The following is a 24,906-nucleotide window of genomic DNA, read 5'->3' as shown; positions in this document are numbered from 1 at the left end:
CAGTGGCCGAGAGCCGGGATTGAACCTGGGACCTCGGTGCCCTGAGGCAGCAATGCAAACCATTGCGCCACCGTGCTGCCTGTAAGTGATTCTTTTATAACCAACTGTGTGACCTGTTGTCTTTGACTAGAAGAGTTCTACTGGTGAAATAATAACTTATCTAATAATTGTGAATAAAAAATATTCAGAACATAAGGAATAGGAGCAAGAATGGGCTCAAGGGACACTATGGCCCATTCTTGCTCCTATTCCTTATGTTCTGAATATTTTTTATTCACAATTATTAGATAAGTTATTATTTCACCAGTAGAACTCTTCTAGTCAAAGACAACAGGTCACACAGTTGGTTATAAAAGAATCGCTTACGGGCAGCACGGTGGCGCAGTGGTAGCACTGCAGTCTCACAGCGCCGAGGTCCCAGGTTCAATCCCGGCTCTTGGTCACTGTCCGCTGTTTGTGTGGGTTTCGCCCCCACAACCCAAAAATGTGCAAGGTAGGTGAATTGAACACGCTAAATTGCTCCTTAATTGGAAAAAATGAATTGGGTACTCTAAACTTTAAAAAAAAGAATCGCTAACACCAGAAATAAGATTCTGGCTTTCAGTTTGTTACAAGGAAACTTGAGTGTGAAATTGGGTGGGAGTCTTTCAGCCGGCCTAACAGTGCAGCTAGTAGATGGATTAATTAATACGGACATATCCAGTTAGTTTGAAAAACCACTTTCTAACATTAAATAACTGCTTACATCTCATCTTTACGCTGAGCACCTTTTGCTGATTGGGCTTGCTGATTGAGGTTTAACTCTGTGATCATTTCAATTTCTGCTGCTTGAACAACACTGTAAAAGACAGTTAAAAACAATCAGTACTACACCCATGGATAAAACCAAAATGCTTATTTTCCCCCAAAATACACCCGATTCATAAACTTTATTGTGGTACATTATATAGGAATTCAAATTTAACATTACCAAAAGTGCAAAACAAGGGCAGCACGTTAGCATAGTGGTTAGCACAATTGCTTCACAGCTCCAGGGTCCCAGGTTCGATTCCCGGCTTGGGTCACTGTCTGTGCGGAGTCTGCACATCCTCCCCGTGTCTGCATGGGTTTCCTCCGGGTGCTCCGGTTTCCTCCCACAGTCCAAAGATGTGTAGGTTAGGTGGATTGGCCGTGATAAATTGCCCTTAGTGTCCAAATTGCCCTTAGTATTGGATGCAGTTACTGGGTTATGGGGATAGGGTGGAGGTGTGGGCTTGGGTAGGGTGCTCTTTCCAAGAGCCCGTGCAGACTCGCTGGGCCAAATGGCCTCCTTCTGTACTGTAAATTCTACGATTCTATGAATCAGTTTCTTTCCACACAGCCTGTGGCACCCTGTGTTACCTCTCAGCACATACAGGTTATATTTACAGCTTGAACTTCCTCGGAGTGGCAATCAGTTTCTTACCTGAAATCCTATCTCACCCTACCTTTCGACTCAGTCCAAGCGAGATTGGAGTAGTGCAGCACATCCCCAGGGTCTAGCAATGTCGAAGGGAAGTTTTAGGGCACTAGCTACAATTTGACATCGGGGAAGGGGGAGTTGGGCCGTGTCAAGTCAGGTGATGGAGGTGAGAGGAGCCTGGCGGGGATGCAGACAGAGTCCCATGGTGGTGGGGGAGAGGCTGGGTAGTCAGTGGGGATAAAGGGAGGCCCCTGGTGTATTGGGGAAGTCCCTGGGGAAGATGGTGGGGAGACACCTAGAGGTGCCGGGCAGCCCCATGGTGGGGGAAAACTGAGGGGATCCGTTTGGTTGGGGGAAGACCCCAGGGGAGTTTGGAAGGCTGTGGGAATTCAGTAGGAGGGGTTGGCTGGGTGAACTACCCTGGGGTTCGCGGCTGTGGAAGAAGGCCCGTGGGGGATCGGTGTGGGTCTGTGCAATAGTTTTTTTTTAATAAACATTTTATTGAGATATTTATGGTTTTATAACAGAAGAAACAGTGTACACACAATTATAAATATAGTGCAAAAGCCATCTTCCTCTCTCACACATCCCACCTTTTCTAACCCCCTACTCCCCCCCCTTCTGCTGACGGTTAATTTTCCCTAAAGAAGTCGACGAACGGCTGTCACCTCTGGGCGAACCCTAACTGTGACCCTCGCAAGGCGAACTTGATTTTCTCCAAACAGAGAAAGATAGCCAGGTCTCCGACTTCGGGGTCTTTGAGTCCCTCCAAGCCAATAGTATCCGTCTCCGGGCTACCAGAGAAGCAAAGGCCAGATCGTCTGCCTCTTTCTCCGCCTGGAATCACGGGTCTTCCGACACCCCGGAAATCGCCACCTCTGGACTCAGCGCCACCCTTGTTTTCAACACTTTGGATATAACATCCGCAAACCACTGCCAGAATCCCCTAAGCTTTGGGCATTCCCAGAACATATGAACATGGTTCGCTGGACCTTCCGCACACCTTGTGCACCTGTCTTCCACCCTAAAGAACCTGCTCATCCGGGCCACTGTCATGTGAGCCCGGTGAACGACCTTAAATTGTATCAGGCTGAGCCTGGCACATGTTGTGGATGCGTTGACTCTGCTCACTGCATCCTCCCAGAGACCTTCTAGCTCTCCTCCTAACTCCTCTTCCCATTTGTGTTTCAGCTCCTCGGTCTGTGTTTCCTCTGACCCCATAAGCTCCTTATCAATGTCCGAAACCCTCCCTTCTCCCACCCACACTCTGGAAATACCCTGTCCTGTATCCACCTTGGTGATAGGAGCGGGAAGGTTGAGACTGTGGTAGTCACCACTAGTGGCATATTATATGTATTACGGCATTGCCCGTATATTAAGGGTGCAATGGTAAATCCCTGCCTACTGGCTCCGCCCAGCAGGCGGCGAATAAAAGTGCGTGCTCTCTGATGCTGCAGCCATTCTGGTTCCAGCTACAGGAGGCACAACATCTTGCTCAATAAAGCCTCGATTGTTCCACCATTCTCGTCTTGTGGTAATTGACGGTGCAGAAGCTCCAAGTCCTCTATTCACGGGTGAGCCCTGACATTTTTCCCCTCATCCGGGATGCGCCCATCTACTCTGAAGCGATGGAGCTCCTGAAGGGGCATTACGTTTGACCAGTGAATCAAGTATACACCAGGCACCTCCTGGCAACGAGACAGCAATTCCCCGGGGAGTCTCTGGACGATTTCTGGCGTGCCCTGCACATCCTAGATAGGAACTGTGACTGCCAGGCAGTTTCGGCAGTCCAGCACACCGAACTTTTAATTCAAGACGCTTACGTCACGGGCATGTAGTCTGCGTACGTCTGCCAGCGGCTACTGGAAGGGGGTATGCTCGATCTTGCGGGAACTAGGCAGCTCGCTAATTCGTTAGAAGTGGCCTCCTGTAACATTCAGTCCTACGACCCCGACCACGCGGCACCCTCATGGGCCCCACCAGCTGCCGACTCCAGCTCACCGCAAGCCTGCGCCACGCAGCAGCCAGCCAACTCTGGGGGGCCCCAAGTGTTATTTTTGCGGGAAAAACAAACACCCCAGGCAGCGCAGCCCGGTGTGGATGCGACCTGCAACGGGTGTGGGAAGAAAGGACACTTCACTTCTGTTTGCCAGGCCCGGTTGGTCACCGCTGTTTCCAGGCCCGGCGTTCCTACACCCCCCCACGTGCGACCCAGGGGCGCCGCCATTCTCCCCTTCGCAAGCCACGTGCGGCCTGTGGGCGCCGCCATCTTCCTCACCGCAAGCCACGTGCGGTGCCGCCATCTTCGATGCCGCCCACCATGTGCGCCTCGTGGGCGCCGCCATCTTCGGCGCCATTTTGGACGACGCCTCAGGACCCCTGCTCGTCTGGCCGTTCATCGCCTGCTGCTACACCGTTGACCAGCCCGGGACCTCCCAATATCTTCCGCAGCTCGCCTCAATCACCCTGGATCAGTCCCGGCCCTGCAACCTCGCGACCGCGACGACGACGGTGAAGATCGATGGACACGAGACGACCTGCCTCTTTGACTCCGGGAACACCGAGAGCTTCATCCATCCCACTACAATAAGGCGCTGCTCCCTCCCGGTACACTCCGTCACCCAGGAAATCTCCCTGGCCTCCGGATCGCGTCCCTCGCCATCCAAGGCGTAGACTTCAGCAACCTTCGGCTCTACGTCCTCCCCCACCTCTGCGCTGCCCTGTTACTCGGCCTGGATTTTCAGTGCCATCTCCAAAGCCTAACTTTAAAATTCGGCGGACCCCTATCCCCCCTCACCGTTTGCGGCCTCACGACCTTAAGATCAATCCACCTTCCCCGTTTGCGAACCTCATAAGCGATGAGCTGCGTCAGTTCCTGCTCAGCAAGGGCATTGCCTCGAGCAGGACGATCAGCTACAATCTCCGGGGAAACGGGCAGGTGGAGTGGGAGAACGGGACGGTCTGGAAGGCCATCCTGCTGGCCCTGCGGTCTAAAAATCTCCCGGTCTCCCGCTGGCAGGAGGTCCTCCCCGACGCGCTCCACTTCATCCGATTGCTCCTCTGTACCATAACTAACTAGACCCCTCACGAACGTGTGTTTGCCTTCCCCAGAAAGTCCACCTCCGGGGTCTCGCTCCCAACATGGCTGACACTTCCTGGACCCGTCCTCCTCCGGAAGCATGTGCGGACCCATAAGTCGGACCCCTTGGTCGAAAAGATCCACCTCCTACATGCAAACAGGACAGTCTCCCTCCGGGACCTGGCACCCGCTGGATCCCCACCCACGACCACCGACCTGACACCGTCCCCCCCCCCCCCCCGGTTGCCTCATTCACCCCTGCGCCACTCATCCTCCCTCTAGCGAACCTCACTGCAGCCCTCACCCCAGCAGATCCCACTGGATCCACTCAGGGGTGACGAAGACGAGGATAACACGCTCCCGGAGTCACAGGTGACCAAGTCGGCACCCACATCACCACCAGGACTGAGGCGATCACAGAGGAGGGTCAAGGCCCCCGACAGACTTAATTTATAATGTTTTCCACCGATCCCGCCGGACTCTTTTTTTAACAGGGGGTGAATGTGGCAGTCACCACTAGTGGCATATTATATGTATTACGGCACTGCCCATATATTAAGGGTACAATGGTAAATCCCTGCCTGCTGGCTCCGCCCAGCAGGTGGCGTATAAAAGTGCGTGCTCTCCGATGCTGCAGCCATTCTGGTTCCAGCTACAGGAGGCACAACATCTTGCTCAATAAAGCCTTGATTGTTCCACCATTCTCGTCTTGTGGTAATTGACGGTGCACCAGAGACCTGCCTGTGTAGGAAGTCCCGCGCCTGTAGGTACCTAAAGTTAGTTCAAACTTCACCTCCAGATCCCTCAAGTTGGGAAAGCTCCCTTCAATATACGTATCGTCCACCCTCTCGATCCCTGCTCTCTGCCATGTCCGGAACCGTCCATCTAACCTCCCAGGCAAACCGGTGATTATTGCAAATTGGGACCAGACCGATGCTCCCTCTGCTCCCACATGTCTCTTCCATTGCCCCCAGACTCACAGGGCCGCGACCACCACGGGGCTGATGGAGTAGCATGCCAGTGTGAACAGCAGAGGTGGTGTTACCAACGCCCCTAAACTTGACCAACGCCCCTACAAGATGCCGCCTCTACTCGCTACCACACCGACCCCCCCTCCCCACCATCCACTTCCTAATCATGGCTATATTCGCCGCCCAGTAATAATTACTAAAGTTCGGGAGTGCCAGCCCGCCCTCCTCCTGGCTGCGCTCCAACATCCCCTTTTTAACTCGCGGGGTCTTACCCGGCCATACAAAGTCCGAGATCACCTTTTTGACCCGTTTAAAAAAGAACCGAGGAATAAAGATGGGGAGACACTGAAACACAAACAGGAATCTCGTGAGAACCGTCATTTTCACTGTCTGTACCCTCCCAGCCAATGACAGCGGGAGCACGTCCCACCTCCGAAAATCCTCCTTCGTTTGGTCTACTAGTCAGGCCAGATTAAGCTTGTGCAGCTGTTCCCATTCCCGCGCCACCTGGTTGCCTAGGTACCGAAAGCTTCCCCCTACCACTGTAAACGGCAGCTCCCCCAATCGCCTCTCCTGCCCCCTTGCCTGGATCGCGAACATCTCGCTTTTCCCCATGTTCAATTTGTAGCCCGAAAACCGGCCAAAATGCCCATAATTTCTTCCATCCTTTCCAATGGGTCTGACACATATAAGAGCAGATCATCCGCGTATAGCGAGACTCTGTGCTCCACCCCCCACCGGACCAGTCCCTTCCAGCCCTTTGAGGCTCTCAAAGCAATTGCCAGCGGTTCTATGGCCAGTGCGAACAACAGCGGGGAGAGGGGGCATCTCTGCCTCTTCCCCCGGTGCAGCCTAAAATAGCCCGATGTCAGCCTGTTCGTCCGAACATTTGCCACAGGCGCCTGATACAACAGCCTGACCCAGTCAATGAAGCTCCGCCCAAATCCAAACCGCCCCAGTACTTCCCACAGAAAATCCCATTCCACCTGGTCAAATGCCTTCTCTGCATCCATTGCGACCACTACCTCTACATCCCTACCCTCTGGGGGCATCATGATAACATTCAACAGCCTTCTTACGTGGCCCGCCAACTGCCCCCCCTTAACAAATCCTGTCTGGTCCTCCCCAATCATGTCCGGGACGCAGTACTCAATCCTTGAGGACAAGATCTTAGCCAACAATTTGGCGTTTACGTTTAGTAGGGAGGTCGGTCTGTAGGACACGCATAACTCCGGGTCCTTATCCAGCTTCAGGATCAATGAGATAGTGGCCTGTGACATCGTCAGGGGAAGCACCCCTCGCTCCCTTGCCTAGAGTCCAGCCCCAAGTGGAAAACCTGTCCGACCCATCCCTTCCTTAGTCTGACCTGGTCCTCATCAGCAGTGACCCCAGCATCCCTGAGAACTTTTTGCAAAACTCCACGCGGTACCCATCCGGTCCCAGGGCTTTTCCCGACTGCATGGCCTTCAGCCCATCTGCGATCTCTTCCAATCCGATTGGGGCCCCCAGCCCTTCTACCAAGTCTTCATCAATCTTCGGGAACTTCAGCCCCCCAAAGAATTGCCTCATCCCCTCCGGCTCAGTTGGGGGTTCCGTCTCATACAGCATGTTGTAGAATTCCTCGAACGTCTTATTGACCCCAGCTGAATCTCCGACCTGGTTCCCATTCCTGTTCCTACTTTCTTAATCTCCCTGGCTGTCTCCCGCTTTCTAAGTTGCTGCGCAAGCATTCTACTGGCCTCATCCCCATATTCATAGATCGCCCCCCTCGTCTTCCTCAGCTGCTCCACCGCCTTCCCTGTGGTTAACAAGCCAAACTCCACCTGTAGCCTCCGTCGTTCCCTTAGAAGCCCTGCCTCTGGGGTCTCCGCATACCTCCTGTCGACCTGTAGTATTTCCTTTATCAGTCGGTCTGTCTCTGTCTGCCTTCTCCCTGTGGGCCCGTATCAAGATCAGCTCCCCTCTAACCACCGCCTTCAACGCCTCCCAGACCACCACAGCCAAAACTTCCCCCATGTCATTGACTTCCAGATAGTTCTGGATACATTTCATCAGCTGCCCACACACCTTCTCGGCAGCTAAAATTCCCACGTCCAGCCTCCAGTGCGGGCGCTGGCTACCATCCTTGCTCACCTGTAGGTCAACCCAGTGCGGGCCATGATCCAAGATCGTGATCGCTGAGAACTCAGTGTCCACTACCCCCATCAGTAAAGCACTGTTCAAGATAAAAAATCCAGGTCCGGGATCTTCCCCAACATCCTCCTTATGAACTCCACATCATCCCAATTCGGTGCGTACACATTCACGAGTACCACCGGCAGCCCCTCCAGCTTTCCACTGACCGTAATGTACCAACCCCCACGTCCGCAACTATTCTTCCCGCTTCGAATGACACTCGCTTATTAATCAGGATTGCGACCCCTCTAGTCTTAGAGTCCAGCCCCTAGTGAAAAACCTGTCCGACCCATCCCTTCCTTAGTCTGACCTGGTCAGTTACTCTAAGGTGCGTCTCCTGCAACATTGCCACGTCCGCCATCAGTCCCCTCAAATGCGCGAACACGCGTGCCTTCTTAACCGGCCCATTTAGCCCTCTTAAATTCCATGTGATCAGCCTGATTGGGGGGCTTTCCCCCCCCCTCCTCCTCCTCCCCCCCCCCCACCTCCGCCGATCAGCCATCACCTTTCTTGGGCCAGTCTCCAGCCCGTGCCCAATGCATCCGCAGGCCTGCCTCAGGCAGCCTCCGTCCCTGACCTCCCTATTGTCCCACAGCAAAAGTCACTCCCCCATCAGCAGAACATTCCCCCCCCACTCCCACCCTTGTAACAGCACTATTCACACAGCCCCCTCCAACAAGCATACCATCTGGTCACCCCCCACAGCGTTTCCGTGAGCTTGCCCACCCAGCTAGCTTGGTGGCCCCCGCCCATGGCGCCTGACATTTTCCCGCCTATTGTTCCCTCCCCCATGCTCGGACACACATATGCAAACGTAAACAATCCCAACCCAATTGCCCAAAAGAAAAACACCAAGAAAATCAAAAAGAAGATCCAACATCTAACATTCACACCTCCATCGCCCATCAGTGCAAATGCAAATTGTAACTTAAGCAGCTCGTCCACAAACCCCAAATACAAAAGACATTGCAAGTAACATCCAAAGACAAAAACCTTTCTTTTTTGTTTAAAGTACTAAAAAGAAGAGAAAAAAAAACACATAAGCACTGTAGCAAAGTTCAGTCCAAACACCTCAGTCCGCTACCAGCCCTTTCCTTCTCGCGAAGTCCATCGCTTCCTCGGGCGACTCGAAGTACAAGTGTTGCTCTTCGTGCGTAACCCAAAGACGGTACAGTAGTCCAAACTTTACCTTCTTCTTAAAAAGGGTCGATTTTATCTGGTTGAACCCAGCTCTTCTCCTGGCCACATCCACGCTCAGATCCTGATATATACGCAGGACGCTGTTCTCCCATTTGCAGCTCCGCGTCTGACTGGTCCACTGTAGAATGCACTCATTGTCAAGGTACCTCTGGAATCTCACCACCATTGCTCTCGGGAGGTCACCCACACGTGGCTTCTTCACTAGCGCTCTGTGCACCCTGTCCACCTCCAAGGGTCGGATGAACGTCCCCTCCCCAGTAGCTTCTCAAACATAGCCGCTACGTATGCCCCTGCATACATTCCATCGGATCCCTCCGGGAGTCCCACGATTCTCAGGTTCTGCCGTATTCTCTAGATCCTCCACCTTCTTCTGGAGCCTTTTCTGTTGGTCTCTCAACATTCCCACCTCCAACTCCACTGCACCTTGGTGCTCCTCCTGCTCAGTCAGTGCCTTCTCCACTTTGAGGATCGCCCGATCTTGAGTATCCAGTCTCAGTTCCAGTCACACAATCAACTCCTCATTGGGTCCAAGCATTCCTGTTTCTGCTTGGCGAAGCCCTCCGTTATAAACTGCATCAACTGCTCCGTCACCGCTGGGTCATCGAGCCAGAACTGCGGTCATCCGCCATGCTTTCTCCCGTTGCAACCTCAGCCAAAGCCTTCTCCATTCGCCTATTTCTTCCTTTGCGAGCACTCCTGGTCCGCTTCTCCATGCACTGATGTGGGATTCCTCATTACAGTTGTATCCAACATCAATTTTCCACTTCAGATCCAACACAAAATCCGGGGAAAAGGTCCAAAGTTCCGACCCGAGCAGGAGCCATCAAATGTCCGACCTACTCCTTCATAGCCGCCACCGGAAGTGTCTGTGCAATAGTTACCCAGAAGTTCGAATTGGCTTTAATTCTTCTGACATTTTCTGGGTAACTATTGGTGTCACCCAATGAGAACCACTGGAAGTTTGCGATTAAAATTGCATTTTTCGGGTGGTTCCCAGTGGAAGGCAATAGCCCAGGGGAAGTCTGCACTTGAAATGAAATGAAAATCGCTTATTGTCACAAGTAGGCTTCAATGAAGTTACTGCACTTCCGAGCAATTGCCATGCAACCCGTACCTGGGGACCTCAGAACGATATTCTTCCGTGCATCTTTGGTTTAGCCCCTAATATGACACACTGGCGCTCAGATGTTACGACCAAATATTAATTTTATGTCGAACTTGAAAGGTTTTACATGAGATCCAGCCCCTCGGTGTACTTTGGCTGAAAATCTTTAGACAGTGGTCTTTCTCCAATGCTCCTCTGTGGTGGCTACCCCAAATTTTAGTGTGTCCCTCGGAACCGAGAGATTGTGGTGCTCCAATCCCTTCCTGCAATGACAAGCGGAGCTGCTCAGTGCAGGAAATGTGACTGAATGCGGCGTCGGAGGGCCGTTCCCCACTGAGGCCCGGGAAAAAAATAGTGCCATTAGATAGCGGGCGGGACAGACTTTTTCTTCTGTTAGATCATGCCCTTGGTTGTTGACAGTTCTTTACATTGGAACGTAGCACGTTTCAGGCAGAATAAAGAGAGTTTTCCACTTTCTTGATCATGGTCTCTCCTCTGTAAGGTAAATAATTAGTCAATTCAGGCACACTCGGGCAGCACGGTGGAGCAGTGAGTAGCATTGCTGCCTCACGGCGCGAAGGTCCCAGGTTCGATCCTGGCTCTGGATCACTGTCCGTGAGGAGTTTGCACATTCTCCCCGTGTTTGCGTGGGTTTCACCCCCACAACCCAAAGATGTGCAGGGTAATAATAATAATATAATAATCGCTTATTGTCACAAGTAGGCTTCAATGAAGTTACTGTGAAAAGCCACTAGTCGCCACTTTCTGGCACCTGTTCGGGGAGGCTGGTACAGGAATTGAACCCACGCTGCTGGCCTTGTTCTGCATTACAAGCCAGCTGTTTAGCCCACTGTGCTAAAGCAGCCCCATTAGGTGGATTGGCCACGCTAAATTGCTCCTTGATTGGAAAAAACGAATTGGGTACTCTAAATTTATTTTTAAAATAATAATTCCGGCACACTCAGCACATGACTTTATTCGAAATGATCAGAAAATCAGGCGGAGACAGCGCCGACGACCCGGGTTTGATTCCGGCTCCGGGTCACTGTCCGTGTGGAATTTGCACATTCTCCCCGTGTCTGTGTGGGTCTCACCCCCACAACCCAAAGATGTGCAGGGTCGGTGGATTGGCCACGCTAAATTGCCCCTTAATTGAAAAAAAAACATTTTTTTTTAAATCAAGTGGAATGTGTGCCCAAGTTTACAAAGAGAAGCAAGAGCTTAGATAACTACCCCAAGCTTTGTATTATTAAAACAATTGTTCCTTTTGAGCAAGCTAGGATATGAGATAAACAATGATCTTGCCATTACTGAGGAGTAGTCCTAATTTTCCCGAGAGGTTTTCAAAAGTGTTACTACATGAGAATATTGTTACATTTATCAGACATTCGCAGTCTGATTATCCGTTTCTCGAGCTCTAAAAGTGGTATTATCACATTGGCAGGAGCTCCCTCTCTCATTGCCCTGTGTCGCAGCAGCATATCAGTAGATACACAGTAACAAGCTGTGGGTATCTGATCAGAGAAAGCAAAATAATCTTTTAAGGGCTGCAGACATTTGAAGAGCTTGAATGGTTCTCTATAAAACGCCAAATGAAAAGTACAGGGAAAAAAGGCTGTTAAGCTTTACACAGTGAGCAGGTAAAAACGGTGGCAGTTCAGACAATTGTGTCTTGCTGGGAAGAAAAGTGAACACCAACTTTAGTCAAGATCATTTCCTCTCCACAGAAAATAAAATAAATAAATGTGTTTCTTACATATAGGCTGGGATCAGAATGCAGCCTGATAAAAATCAAAGTGGTAAACCACCTCTCAGCAATTTGAGTCCAATGGCTGCTGGATGTTCAGGAAGGTTTGGAGATACAAGATATCAGTGGGCTAGTCATAGTTCCAGCAAACCTTGATGCATTCCTATGTATAAAACAAGAGCTAAACATTTAGGCATGTATCTCTTTACCCAGATGATGGCATAGAACTGGGTTTGTTGCCACTGTTCCGGTCTCCGTCCTTCCTCCTTCGTACTGTTACTTTTTGCGAGACTTTTTTTCCTTCTACTGACAAGACAGACAAACATGATTTTTTTGTGATTAAGGAGAAAACATGTTTCACTTTCCATTTTCTGCTTTTCACCCTCCCATTGATTCTCGGAATGTTCCCTTTGAAATCCCACGTGTTGGAAACTCCTGTTGTCTTCCCTCTGCATTTATCTACTTATCGGTCACTGCTCTCTTCAAGGTAATTTGTGAGGTGAAGCAATTTGATGAGCTGAGCCTATTTGCTACAATAGTTTAATAAATGTTTAACCGTTGGTTATTTGTAAAGTGGCAGTAACAGTCCTTACAGGCACCAAACTACGGAATTTCTAAAAAGCATCTTTTACCTTCCCTGGTGACTCAGCTATCTGGATTGGGATGATCCCAGGTTTGGTCTCTAACCTCAGCTGGGCTAGAGGTTGGGTCACTGTAATTAGCAGCAATCCTCCTAGGCCTAGGGAAGGGTAAATCAGTCAGTGTTCCTGCACCTGACTACTGGGCAGTGCACATGGACCAAACATCAGGGGCGGGATTCTCTGTCCCGCCGGACCCGATTTTTTGTGCGACATGCCCCCGCCAGCAGCGGGATCCTCCATCCCGGCAGCTGGCCAATGGGGTTTCCCGACGGCGTGGAGCGCTGCCGGTGAAACGGAGGATCCCGCCGACGGTGAATCCAGCTGCAGATGAGAGAATCAGATTTAGCTGTGATGTCTCCACCTGGTGGTCAAATAACTGATATAAGCTCAGTGCTGAGGTTCTCACCTGGGTGAGGTATTGAAGGGCTGCTGGTGCTTGGAGGACCATACCCTAGAGTAAGTGACAATTCCCCCCACCTGAGTGAATCCTTAATCCAAAATGCCCACATAAAGCATGCGAAAACCAAATTAATTAATGCTGCATCAGGAGAGGTTGTGGCGTAGTGGTAATGTCACTGGATAAGTAATCCCAAGGTCCAGGCTAGTACTCTGGGTGAAAGGGTTGAAATCCCACCATGGAAGCTGGTGAAATTTACATTCAATTCATAAATCTGCAGTTAAAAGTTAGTCTTAGTAATGGTGACATTGAACCTATCATGGTTCGTTAATGCCATTTATGGAGGAAATCTACTGTCCTTACCTCGTCTGGTAGACTCTTAAATGCCCTCTGGAATGGCCTAGCAAGCGACTCTATTGTATTAAACTGCTATGAAATCTAAATGGAATGAAACTGGATGGGTCCACCCGGCATCGACCTACGCACCAGAAATGACAAGGGAAACCCAGCCCTGTCGCCCCTGCAAAGCCCTCCTTATTAACATCTGGGACTTGTGCCAAAATCGGGAAAGCTTCCTCACAGACTAATCAAGCAACAGCCTGACAGTCACACTCACTGAATCATATCTTACTGACAATGTGTCAGACACCACCATCACCAGAGGTGGTGGCACAGTGGTGTGCAGTCAGGAGGCAGTTGCCCTGGGAATCCTCAACATTGACTCCAGACCCAATGAGGCATCAGGTCAAACATGGGCAAGGAAACCTCCTGTTTATTATCACCTACCGATTCTCTTAGCTGATGAATCATGCTGAGCACCAATTGGAAGAAGCACTGAGGGTGGTAAGGACACAGACTGTACTCTGAGTGGGGGACTTTAATGTCCATCACCAAGAGTGGCTCGGTAGCATGACTACAGAATGAGTTGGCAGAGTTGTAAAGGACATAGTTGTTCGACTTGGTCTGTGGCAAAAGATGAGGGAAGCAACAAGAGGAAATACATTCATGACCTCATCCTCACCAATCTACTTGTCACAGATATACCTAAACTGTGCCACCTTGCTGCCCATGTGGTTATGTGAGCAGAAAACACTTAACACCTGCTTGTGTTCTCTAATAAGCACTTCGATCTGAAGCCTTGCTTGATAAGGCTTGTTGTTTTTCTATGGGCAGCACGGTGGCGCAGTGGGTTAGCCCTACTGCCTCATGGCACCGAGGTCCCAGGTTCAATCCCAGCTCTGGGACACTGTCCATATGGAGTTTGCACATTCTCCCCGTGTTTGCATGGGTTTCACACCCACAACCCAAAAGATGTGCAGGGTAGGTGGATTGGTCACGCTAAATTGCCCCTTAATTGTAAAAAATGAATTGGGTACTCTAAAATTTATTTTTAAAAAGTGTTGTTTTTCTATTCGTTAATGGGTTGCGGGTATCACTGGCTAGAGTCGCACTTATTGCCCATTCCTAATTGACATTGAGAAGGAGGTGGTGAGCTGCCTTCTTGAACCTCTGCTGGCCATGTGTTGAAGGTACACTCACTGTGCTGTTAGGAAGGGATTCCAGGATTTTGACCCAGTGACATTAAATAAACGGTGATTTATTTCCAAGTCAGGATGATGTGTGGCTTAGAGGGGAACTTGCAGGTGGTGGTATTCTCATGTATCTGCTGCCCTTGTCCTTCTAGGTGGTAGATACTGCAGGTTTGGAAGGTGCTGCTGAAAGTGCTTTGGTGAGTTGCTGCAGTGCATCATGTTGCTAACTTTTGGTTGGTTCAATTGGCTCTGTTTTATAACCTTTGCTCTCGTCGCCAGGTATCTTTATGATACCGCCACGAGGTTCAAGTTCAAGTAGTGATCAATAACTCAACACACCAATTAGTAAGATTCAAATCAAAACACATTTATTATACACAGTAAATCGCTACTCATGCATAAACTCTACTTTCTAGGCTATTTCTATAACTAACAGGCCTATACTTAGCTTCAGACTGGCCCACCGGGTCAGGGGAACAAATGGCCTTTCATTCAGGTCCTGAGTCTGCGGGATTCAAAAGCTGGTATGGACTGGTAGCTAGGAGCGCCTATCTCGTAGCGAGCGTTGACTTGAGACTTACTTGCTTGGAGGCAACAAGGCAGGTCACTGTCAAGGGTTGGTTCAAGTTGCTGAGTGACCCTGCCAAAGAAGAACAATTTGAACTTGGGGGCTTTGCGTTATAGTCCCCAGGGGCTTCCCGCCCTTCGGGGCAGACCCCGTACCTGGTTCCAAGTGATTGGACTTCGTTCCAATCACTTGGTTCGATTTCTCCAATGTTGGAGCGGTTTCCTGATCATTGGGCGGTCTTTAAGTGTCCCTTAACCTCTTTTGTGTTGGTTCCTGCTGGCGCCGAGGAGTCTGCCTTGTTTACCTTAAAATGTTTAGATTGTTCCCGGGGATCGCTCATTAATATGTAGATAGCTGCTACATTACTATGCAGATGGCTGCTGGTTTCGGTGCTGTCTGGTGGTTTTGCAGGTTCCAATACACATGATTTCTGTATTTGCTAGTCTTTGCCTGTGTTGGCTGAATTTCCCTTCAGCCTTTGCGGTTCTCCATTTTAAGTCGGGAAGTGGCCAACTCAGGTGGCTACAATCATGTAGATGTTTGTCGGTGGTGGAGGGAGTGAATGTTGAAGGTGGCGGATGGGGTGTCAATCAATTAGGCTGCTTTGGCCTAGATAATATCCAGCTTCTTGATTGTCGTAGGCAGCACGGTGGCACAGTGGTTATAACTGATGCGTCACAGCGCCAGGGACCTGGGTTTAATGTCTGTGTGAAATTTGCACATTCTTCCTGTGTCTGCATGAGTTTCCTCTGGGTGCTACGGTTTCCTCCCACAGTCCAAAGATGTGCAGGTTAGGTGGATTGGCTAAAATAAAATTGCCCCTTTGTGTCCAGAGTTACAGGGTTAGGGCAGGGGAGTGGACCAAGGTATGGTGCTTATTCAGAGGGTCAGTGCAGACTTGATGGGCCGAATGGTCTCCTTCTGTATTGTAAAGATTCTATGATTCTAGGAATGCCACGTGATAGCGAGGCTAGGAATAGGGAGAGAGTGCAGTTGAACACGTGGCTGCAGGAATGGTGTAGGAGGGAGGGCTTCAGGTATTTGGATAATTGGAGCGCATTCTGGGGAAGGTGGGACCTGTACAAGCAGGACGGGTTGCATCTGAACCAGAGGGGCACCAATATCCTGGGAGGGAGGTTTTCTAGTACTCTTCGGGAGGGTTTAAACTAATTTGGCAGGGGAATGGGAACCGGATTTGTAGTCCAGCAACTAAGGTAGCCGATATTCAGGACGCCAAAGCGTGTAATGAGGCAGTGGGGAAGGGAACACTGACAAAGGAGAGTACTTGCAGGCACGGAGAGGGGTTGAAGTGTGTATACTTCAACGCAAGAAGCATCAGGAATAAGGTGGGTGAACTTAAGGCATGGATCGGTACTTGGGACTACGATGTGGTGGCCATCACGGAAACTTGGATAGATGAGGGGCAGAAATGGTTGTTGGAGGTCCCTGGTTATAGATGTTTCAATAAGATTAGGGAGGGTGGTAAAAGAGGTGGGGGGGTGGCATTATTAATTAGAGATAGTATAACAGCTGCAGAAAGGCAGTTCGAGGAGTATCAGCCTACTGAGGTAGTATGGGTTGAAGTCAGAAATAGGAAAGGAGCAGTCACCTTGTTAGGAGTTTTCTATAGGCCCCCCAATGGTAGCAGAGATGTGGAGGAACAGATTGGGAAACAGATTTTGGAAAGGTGCAGAAGTCATAGGGTAGTAGTCATGGGTGACTTTAACTTCCCAAATATTGAGTGGAAACTCTTTAGATCAAATAGTTTGGATGGGGTGGTGGTTGTGCAGTGTGTCCAGGAAGCTTTTCTAACGCAGTATGTAGATTGTCCGACCAGAGGTGGGGCAATATTGGATTTAGTACTGGGTAACGAGCCAGGGCAAGTGATAGATTTGTTAGTGGGGGAGCATTTTGGAGATAGTGACCACAATTCTGTGACTTTCACTTTAGTAATGGAGAGGGATAGGTACGTGCAACAGGGCAAGGTTTACAATTGGGGGAAGGGTAAATACGATGTTGTCAGACAAGAATTGAAGTGCATAAGTTGGGAACATAGGCTGGCAGGGAAGGACACAAGTGAAATGTGGAACTTGTTCAAGGAACAGGTGCTACGTGTCCTTGATATGTATGTCCCTGTCAGGCAGGGAAGAGATGGTCGAGTGAGGGGACCATGGTTGACAAGAGAGGTTGCTGTTTGTGATTTTCATTAATGACTTGGATGAGGGAGTTGAAGGGTGGGTCAGTAAATTTGCAGACGATACGAAGATTGGTGGAGTTGTGGATAGTAAGGAGGGCTGTTGTCGGCTGCAAAGAGACATAGATAGGATGCAGAGCTGGGCTGAGAAGTGGCAGATGGAGTTTAACCCTGAAAAGTGTGAGGTTGTCCATTTTGGAAGGACAAATATGAATGCGGAATACAGGGTTAACGGTAGAGTTCTTGGCAATGTGGAGGAGCAGAGAGATCTTGGGGTCTATGTTCATACATCTTTGAAAGTTGCCACTCAAGTGGATAGAGCTGTGAAGAAGGCCTATGGTGTGCTCGCGTTCATTAACAGAGGGATTGAATTTAAGAGCCGTGAGGTGATGATGCAGCTGTACAAAACTTTGGTAAGGCCACATTTGGAGTACTGTGTACAGTTCTGGTCGCCTCATTTTAGGAAGGATGTGGAAGCTTTGGAAAAGGTGCAAAGAAGATTTACCAGGATGTTGCCTGGAATGGAGAGTAGGTCTTACGAGGAAAGGTTGAGGGTGCTAGGCCTTTTCTCATTAGAACGGAGAAGGATGAGGGGCGACTTGATAGAGGTTTATAAGATGATCAGGGGAATAGATAGAGTAGACAGTCAGAGACTTTTTCCCCGGGTGGAACAAACCATTACAAGGGGACATAAATTTAAGGTGAAAGGTGGAAGATATAGGAGGGATATCAGAGGTAGGTTCTTTACCCAGAGAGTAGTGGGGGCATGGAATGCACTGCCTGTGGAAGTAGTTGAGTCGGAAACATTAGGGACCTTCAAGCAGCTATTGGATAGGTACATGGATTACGGTTAAATGATATAGTGTAGATTTATTTGTTCTCAAGGGCAGCACGGTAGCATTGTGGATAGCACAATTGCTTCACAGCTCCAGGGTCCCAGGTTCGATTCCGGCTTGGGTCACTGACTGTGCGGGGTCTGCACGTCCTCCCCGTGTCTGCGTGGGTTTCCTCCGGGTGCTCCGGTTTCCTCCCACAATCCAAAGATGTGCGGGTTAGGTGAATTGGCCAATGATAAATTGCCCTTAATGTCCAAATTGCCCTTGGTGTTGGGTGAAGGTGTTGAGTTTGGGTAGGGTGCTCTTTCCAAGAGCCGGTGCAGACTCAAAGGGCCGAATGGCCTCCTTCTGCACTGTAAATTCAATGATAATCTATGATTAATCTAGGACAAAGGTTCGGCACAACATCGTGGGCCGAATGGCCTGTTCTGTGCTGTATTTTCTATGTTCTATGTTCTATGTTACTTGCCACTTAACAACCCAAGCCTGAATGTTGTCCTGGCATTTCTGCAATTGGACATGAACATTTTTGGTATCTGAGGAGTCGTAACTGGTGCTGAAAGTTGTGCAATCATCAGCTATATCCTTACTTCTGACCTTATGGTGGAAGGAAGGTTAACGATGAAACAGCTGAAGATAGTTGGGTCTAGGACACTCCCCTGAGGAACTCCTGCAGCAATGTCCCAGGGCTGAGTTAATTGACCTCCAACAAGTGCAACCATCTTCCAACCAGTGGAGAGATTTCCCCCCGGATTCCCATCGATTTCAGTTTTTTTTAGGGCTCCTTGAAGTCACACTCGGTCAAATAGAATCCTTACAGTGCAGAAAGAGACTATTCAGCCCATTGAGTCCGCACAACCCACTGAAAGAGCACCCTACTATTCAAGTAGCGCATGATTGGGACCGGCTACATAAATTGAATTTGGCCCGGTTGGTGGATCAGATGAAAGATGATTCCCGGAGATGGGATGCACTCCAGTTGTCTCTAGCTGGGAGAGTCCAAACAGTGAAAATGACAGTCCTCCCGAGATTCCTGTTTGTGTTCCAATGTCTCCCCACCTTTATTCCACAGTCCTTTTTTAAGTGGGTCAATAAAGTTATTGCGGGCTTCGTGTTGGGGTGCAAGTCCCTGCGAGTGAGGAAGGCAATGCTTGAGCGGAGTCGGGGAGAGGGCGGGCTGGCGCTGCCGAACTTTAGCAATTATTACTGCGCGGCTAACATAGCCATGATTAGGAAGTGGCTGGTGTGTGTGTTGGGAGGGGGGCATCGGTGCGTATGGAGGCGGCGTCATGCAAGGGCACAAGTCTGGGGGTGCTGGTAAGTGCACCTCTGCCGGCGTGGTACTCCACCAGCCCCATGGTGGTGGCAGCCCTGAGAGTCTGGGGGCAAAGGAGGAGATATGTGGGAGCAATGGGAGCATCGGTCTGGTCCCCAATCTGTGATAATCACCGGTTTGCCCCGGGGAGTATGGATGGGGGGTTCCGGATATGTCGGAGAGCGGGGATTGACAGGATGGGGGACTTGTTTATAGAGGGGACTTTTCCGAGTATGAGGGCGCTGGAGGAGAAGTTTGGGTTGGCGAGGGGAAACAAATTTAGATACCTGCAGATGCGGGACTTTCTGCGTAGACAGGTATCAATCTTCCCGCTCCTACCGCTAAGGGGGATTCAGGACAGGGTAGTTTCCAGAGGGTGGGTAGGAGTAGGGTGCGGCTCGGACATTTACAAGGAACTCATGGGATCAGAGGAGACGCAGACCGAGGAGCTGAAGCGAAAGTGGGAGGAGGAGCTGGGGGGAGAGATAGAGGAGGGCCTTTGGGCGGACGTGCTGAGTAGAGTCAACGCGACCGCAACTTGTGTCAGGCTCAGCCTGATTCAATTCAAGGTCGTTCACCGGGCCCACATGACAGTGGCCTGGATGAGCAGATTCTTTGGGGAGGAAGACAGGTGTGCAAAATGTGCGAGAACCAGTGAACCATGTCCACATGTTCTGGGCATGTCCAAAGCTTAGGGGATTTTGGCAGGGGTTTGCTGATGTTATGTCCAAGGTATTAAAAACAAGGGGAGGGATTCTCCCCTACACGGCGGTGCGGGGGGTCCCAGCGTGATGGAATGGCGGGAACCACTCCGGCGTCGGGCCGCCCCGTCTCCGCACCTTTAGGGGCTAAACCCTCACCTTGAGGGGCTAGGCCCACGCCTGAGCGGTTTCCGCTCCACCGGCTGGCGGGAGAGACCTTTGGCGCCACGTCAGCCGGGGCCGAAAGGTCTTCGCCGGGCGACGCGGGTCCGCACATGCGCGGGGGCGTCAGCAGCTCCTGACGTCATCTCCGCGCATGCGCAGGGGAGGGGGTCTCTTCCGCCTCCGCCATAGTGAAGACCATGGTGAAGGCAGAAGAAAAAGAGTGCCCCAACGGCACAGGCCCACCCGCGGATTGGTGGGCTCCGATCGCGGGCCAGGCCGCTGTGGGGCACACCCCGGGGCCAGATCGCCCCACAGCCCCCCCAGGACCCCGGAGCGCCCCCGCGCCGCATTGTCCTGCCGTTCAAAAAGGTGTTTTAAGCCACGCTGTCGGGACAGGCATTCCAGCAACGGGGCTTTCATAGAATTATCATAGAATTTACAGTGCAGGAGGCCATTCGGCCGATCGAGTCTGCACCGGCTCTTGGAAAGAGCACCCTACCCAAGGTCCACACCTCCACCCTATCCCCATAACCCAGTAACCCCACCCAACACTAAGGGCAATTTTGGACACTAAGGGCAATTTATCATGGCCAATCCACCTAACCTGCACATCTTTGGACTGTGGGAGGAAACCAGAGCACCCGGAGGAAACCCACGCACACACAGGGAGGATGTGCAGACTCCACACAGTGACCCAAGTCAGAATCGAACCTGGGACCCTGGAGCTGTGAAGCAATTGTGCTATCCACAATGCTACCGTGCTGCCCATCACGGGCCTGAGAATCGGCGTGGGTGGGCTCGCCGACCGGTGCAATCCCCGCCCCGGCGACCGGTGTGTCGCGATTCCCGCCCTCGCCGAATCTCTGATGGCGGAGACTTCGGGACACGGCAGGGGCGGGATTCACGCCAGCCCCCGGCGATTCTCCGACCCGGCGGGGGGTCAGAGAATCCCGCCCAAGATGTGGAGATGCCGTCGTTTGACTGGGGTGAGCACAGTAAGAAGTCTTACAACACCAGGTTAAAGTCCAACAGGTTTGTTTCAAACACTAGCTTTCAGAGCACTGCTCCTTCCTCAGGCGAATGAAGAGGTGGATTCCAGAAACATATATATAGACAAAGATGCAAGACAAAGCTTAGAATGCGAGCATTTGCAGTTAATTGAGTGTTTACTTACCTGGCAGCGGTGAAACCATGATCAAGTAGGTGGTTCTCCCAGGACGAGACTAACACATTGGTTTTGGCTAAGATCAACTGTAGTCTCTGTTGATCGTGGATTGGAGAACATGGAGGGATTGAAGTTGTCAAAGAAGAAACGTTTAGAGCTCTGCTGCTATTGGTGGATCTACATGCTGGTCTAAGCCTCTGGTTTAGACCTAACGCCGATATAGTTTAGACTCAACATGTGAGCTATGGCTGCAGCTGCATCCCGACCACCAGGCTGGAGAGCGCGAAACACTGTCCGAGTCACAGCAAAGAAGGCGGAAGGGGAGTCACCTGTGGACCGCAATTTCTTTGTGAAGCGGGTGCTGCTCGAGTGCTGTGGGTTTCAAGCAACAGATATCTCCTGCTTGCAAGACTTCCCCAATAATGGATATTTTGACGTCACCTTCAACAGTGTCGCAGCTTGCATCAAATTCTTGAACGTGTTCAAAGAAAAAGGTAACCAAAGCCCCCTGTCTATCCTGACTGCGGAGCCTCTGTTTACGCTACCGTCGCAGCAAAACCGGGTTTTTACACTGCACACGTACAACCCCCACGTCCCCGTGTCTGATGAGCTCACATTCCTTGCCAGGTACGTCGAGCTGAAAAGTAACAGCGTGCAACTGAAGGACACCTTTGGCATCTGGACAAGTGAGCACCAGATCAAGGTGACTCTGAGAACAGACGGCGACGGAACCATCCTGCATCCCCCCTCCAGCCATTGGAGGAAATCGTGGCTATCTCTACTACGTGGGACAGCCACGAGTATGCCACACCTGTGGCAAAACAGGGCATGTTGCCGCCAACTGCAATGTCACCTACTGCAAAAACTGCAGGCAGGAGGGACACATGACGAAGGACTGCAAGGACGACAAGTGCTGCAACCTGTGTGGGGAGGCCAGCCAGCTTTACAGGGCCTGCCAAAAACGCAGGGCAACGTACGCACAAATCATCAGCAGCAGAGTCAAAAAGACGACCACAGAGGAGGTTCATGCACCCTCCATCGACAAAGAAACCACAGCACAGAATGCTGAAAATTAACAGTTTGCGAGCACCACCGGCATGCTGGGGAACATTCAACAGCTGGACCACCCAACTGCATAGACTCTGGACTCTGAAACTGGTAAATCCACCTTTTTAAAATGCGGTTTAAAATTGCATCTATTAACGTGTGAAGCATTAAAGATACTTCGCGGTGTGTAGCCACACTCGGCTACGTAGCAAACGTGAAAGCCGACCTACTGTTCCTGCAGGAGTGTGGAATTCCTCACCTCAGCAACTACAGGCGCTGGTCGAGCTGGTGGTCCCATGGGCCATCCATCTGGTCAGGAGGAAACGACTGTCGTTCCTCCGGCCTGGGTATTCTGCTGCGGGGAGGCAACTTCACCATCTCCGACATTAAGGAGGTGGTGGGCAGGCGCCTCCTTGTAGCAGACGTTAAATACAAAAACGTCCCTCTCAGACTCATTAACGTGTACGCCCCGGCCGTAAAGAGTGAGCGGCTGCCAGTCCTTCAGCAACTCCTGCTGCTGTTGGCCACCTCCAAGCCTGTCATTCTGGGCGGTGACTTCAACTGCATCATCGATGCGGCTGGACGATCCAGCAGAGCCAACAGCAAACTAGACGCTGCGTCCAGGCTCCTGATGGAAACGGTAAAAGACGCCAAGCTGCTCGACGTCTTCAGCAACCCTGCAGACGGAGCGCAGCGTAGATACACATGGTCACGGCCAGACGGGGTCCGTCCGCTCCAGGATAGATTTCTTCTTTGTGTCCCGTGCTTTCACGGTCAGGTCCACCGACGTTAAGCAGGTGTTCTTCTATGACCACTGCCTCCTACTGGCCGACTGCCACCTGCAGGAAAACCAGGGGGCGGGCAGGGGGACATGGAAGCTGAATGTAAAACTGTTGACTCCAGAGAACCTCGAGGAACTTAAAAGGGATTACAAAGGTTGGTGAACCGTGAAACCCCTCTTTACGTCTCCACATCTCTGGTGGGAAGCAATCAAGGGGAACATCAAAAGGTTCTTCATCCTCAAAGGCATTCAAAAGGTGAGAGAGAGACGAGGGGTCATGTCCAGGCTCCAGAAATGTATGCAGAATTTGCTCAAGCTGCAGTCGATGGGGGTTGATGTCAAGGAGGATCTCCAAGAGGTGAAGAGCCAGCAAGCCTCGCTCTACATCTCGGAGGCCTCCAAGGTTATCTTCCGTTCCAGAGTCCGCTCCGTGGAGCAGGATGAAAAGTGCTCACGCTTCTTCTTCCAAAAGGTGCACAGAGAGACCTCTGTGATCAGCAGCCTGAAGGGAGAAGATGGCTCTGTAAAGTCATCGCAGTCTGACATCCTGAGGATCAGCAAATCCTTTTATGCCGGACTGTATGATCTGAAGCCAACAGATAACACTGTTTCCCAGACCTTCCTGTCGTCTATCACAGAGGCCTTAGGCGACAGCGAGCGGGAAAACCTGGACATACCGCTAACTCTGGAAGAGCTGACAAAGGCCGTCACGTCCTTTGAGACGAGTAAAACTCCCGGAAGCGATTGCTTACTGGCTGAGTTGTATTCGGCTCTGGGACTGGATGGGCCCAGACCTGCTGGAAGTGTATGAGAGTATGCTTCTGGACGGCAGCATGTCAGAATCCATGAGGAAAGGCATCATGGAAAGGCCTCGCGCTACTCAGGGATACGATCGCCTCTGTGCAGGACAGGAAGGTGGACACCTGCCTCATCTGCCTTGACCAGGAGAAGGCTTTTGACAGAATATCGCACACCTACATGATGGATGTGCTCTCCAAAATGGGGTTTGGGGAGGGAATTCGCAATTGGATCAAACTGCTCTACACAAACATCTATGGCGCAGTCTTAATCAATGGGTGGGAATCAGAAAAGTTCCAGATCAAATCAGGAGTCAGGCAGGGCTGCCCTCTCTCCTCGGCCCTGTTTGTGTGCTGCACAGAACCTTTTGGCAAGTCCATCAGAAAGGATCCGGGTATAAGAGGAGTGACGATCCCAGGCAGCGGAAACGTGCGAGTTAAGGCCTCCCTGTACATGGACGACGTCGCCGTCTTCTGCTCGGATCCCGCGTCTGAACGCAGGCTCTTGAATGCCTGCGACCAGTTTGAACTGGCCTCGGGACCCAAGGGAAACCGCGGCAAGAGCGAGGCCATGTTCTTTGGGAACTGGGCTGACCGGTCCTTTGTCCCCTTCACTGTCAGGTCAGATTACCTGAAGATGCTGGGGATATGGTTCGGAGCGGCTGGGGCGTGCATCAAAAACTGGGAGGAGCGCATCGCCAAGGTAAGACAGAAACTGGGCTGGTGGGAGCAATGCTCTCTCTCCATTGCGGGCAAAACCCTGGTCATCAGGTGTGAGGCACTCTCGGTGTTACTGTACGTAGCGCAGGTCTGGCCCATTACCCGACTCTACGCCACAGCAGTCACCCGGGCCATCTTCAAATTTATCTGGAGATCCAAGATGGACCGTGTCCGAAAGGACACTATGTACAAACCTCTGGAGAAGGGATGGAGGAACGTACCCAACACCTCCCTCATCCTGATGGCCACCTTTGTGTGCAGTTGCGTCAAGCAGTGTGTGGACCCCCGGCATGGAAACACCAAGTGTCACTACATACTGAGGTTCTACC

General features: G+C 51.1%; 1 protein-coding gene across 1 annotated transcript in view; it reads right to left on the bottom strand.

Annotated features, from left to right (window-relative positions):
• Positions 1-24,906, bottom strand: part of LOC140387128 (uncharacterized) — a 186,293-nt gene that overhangs the window by 72,152 nt on the left and 89,235 nt on the right. The window contains exons 20-21 of the mRNA XM_072470139.1: positions 11,928-12,024; positions 746-838 (exon numbers count right to left, since the gene is read on the bottom strand). Coding sequence (XP_072326240.1) covers positions 746-838; positions 11,928-12,024 — 190 coding nt within the window. The remainder of the gene's footprint in view (positions 1-745; positions 839-11,927; positions 12,025-24,906) is intronic.

The sequence above is a fragment of the Scyliorhinus torazame genome, chromosome 12 (assembly GCF_047496885.1).
Source record: "Scyliorhinus torazame isolate Kashiwa2021f chromosome 12, sScyTor2.1, whole genome shotgun sequence".
Taxonomy (NCBI): Eukaryota; Metazoa; Chordata; class Chondrichthyes; order Carcharhiniformes; family Scyliorhinidae; genus Scyliorhinus; species Scyliorhinus torazame.
The sequence above is the reverse complement of the archived record's forward strand: the minus strand, read 5'-3'. Positions and strand labels throughout refer to the sequence as shown.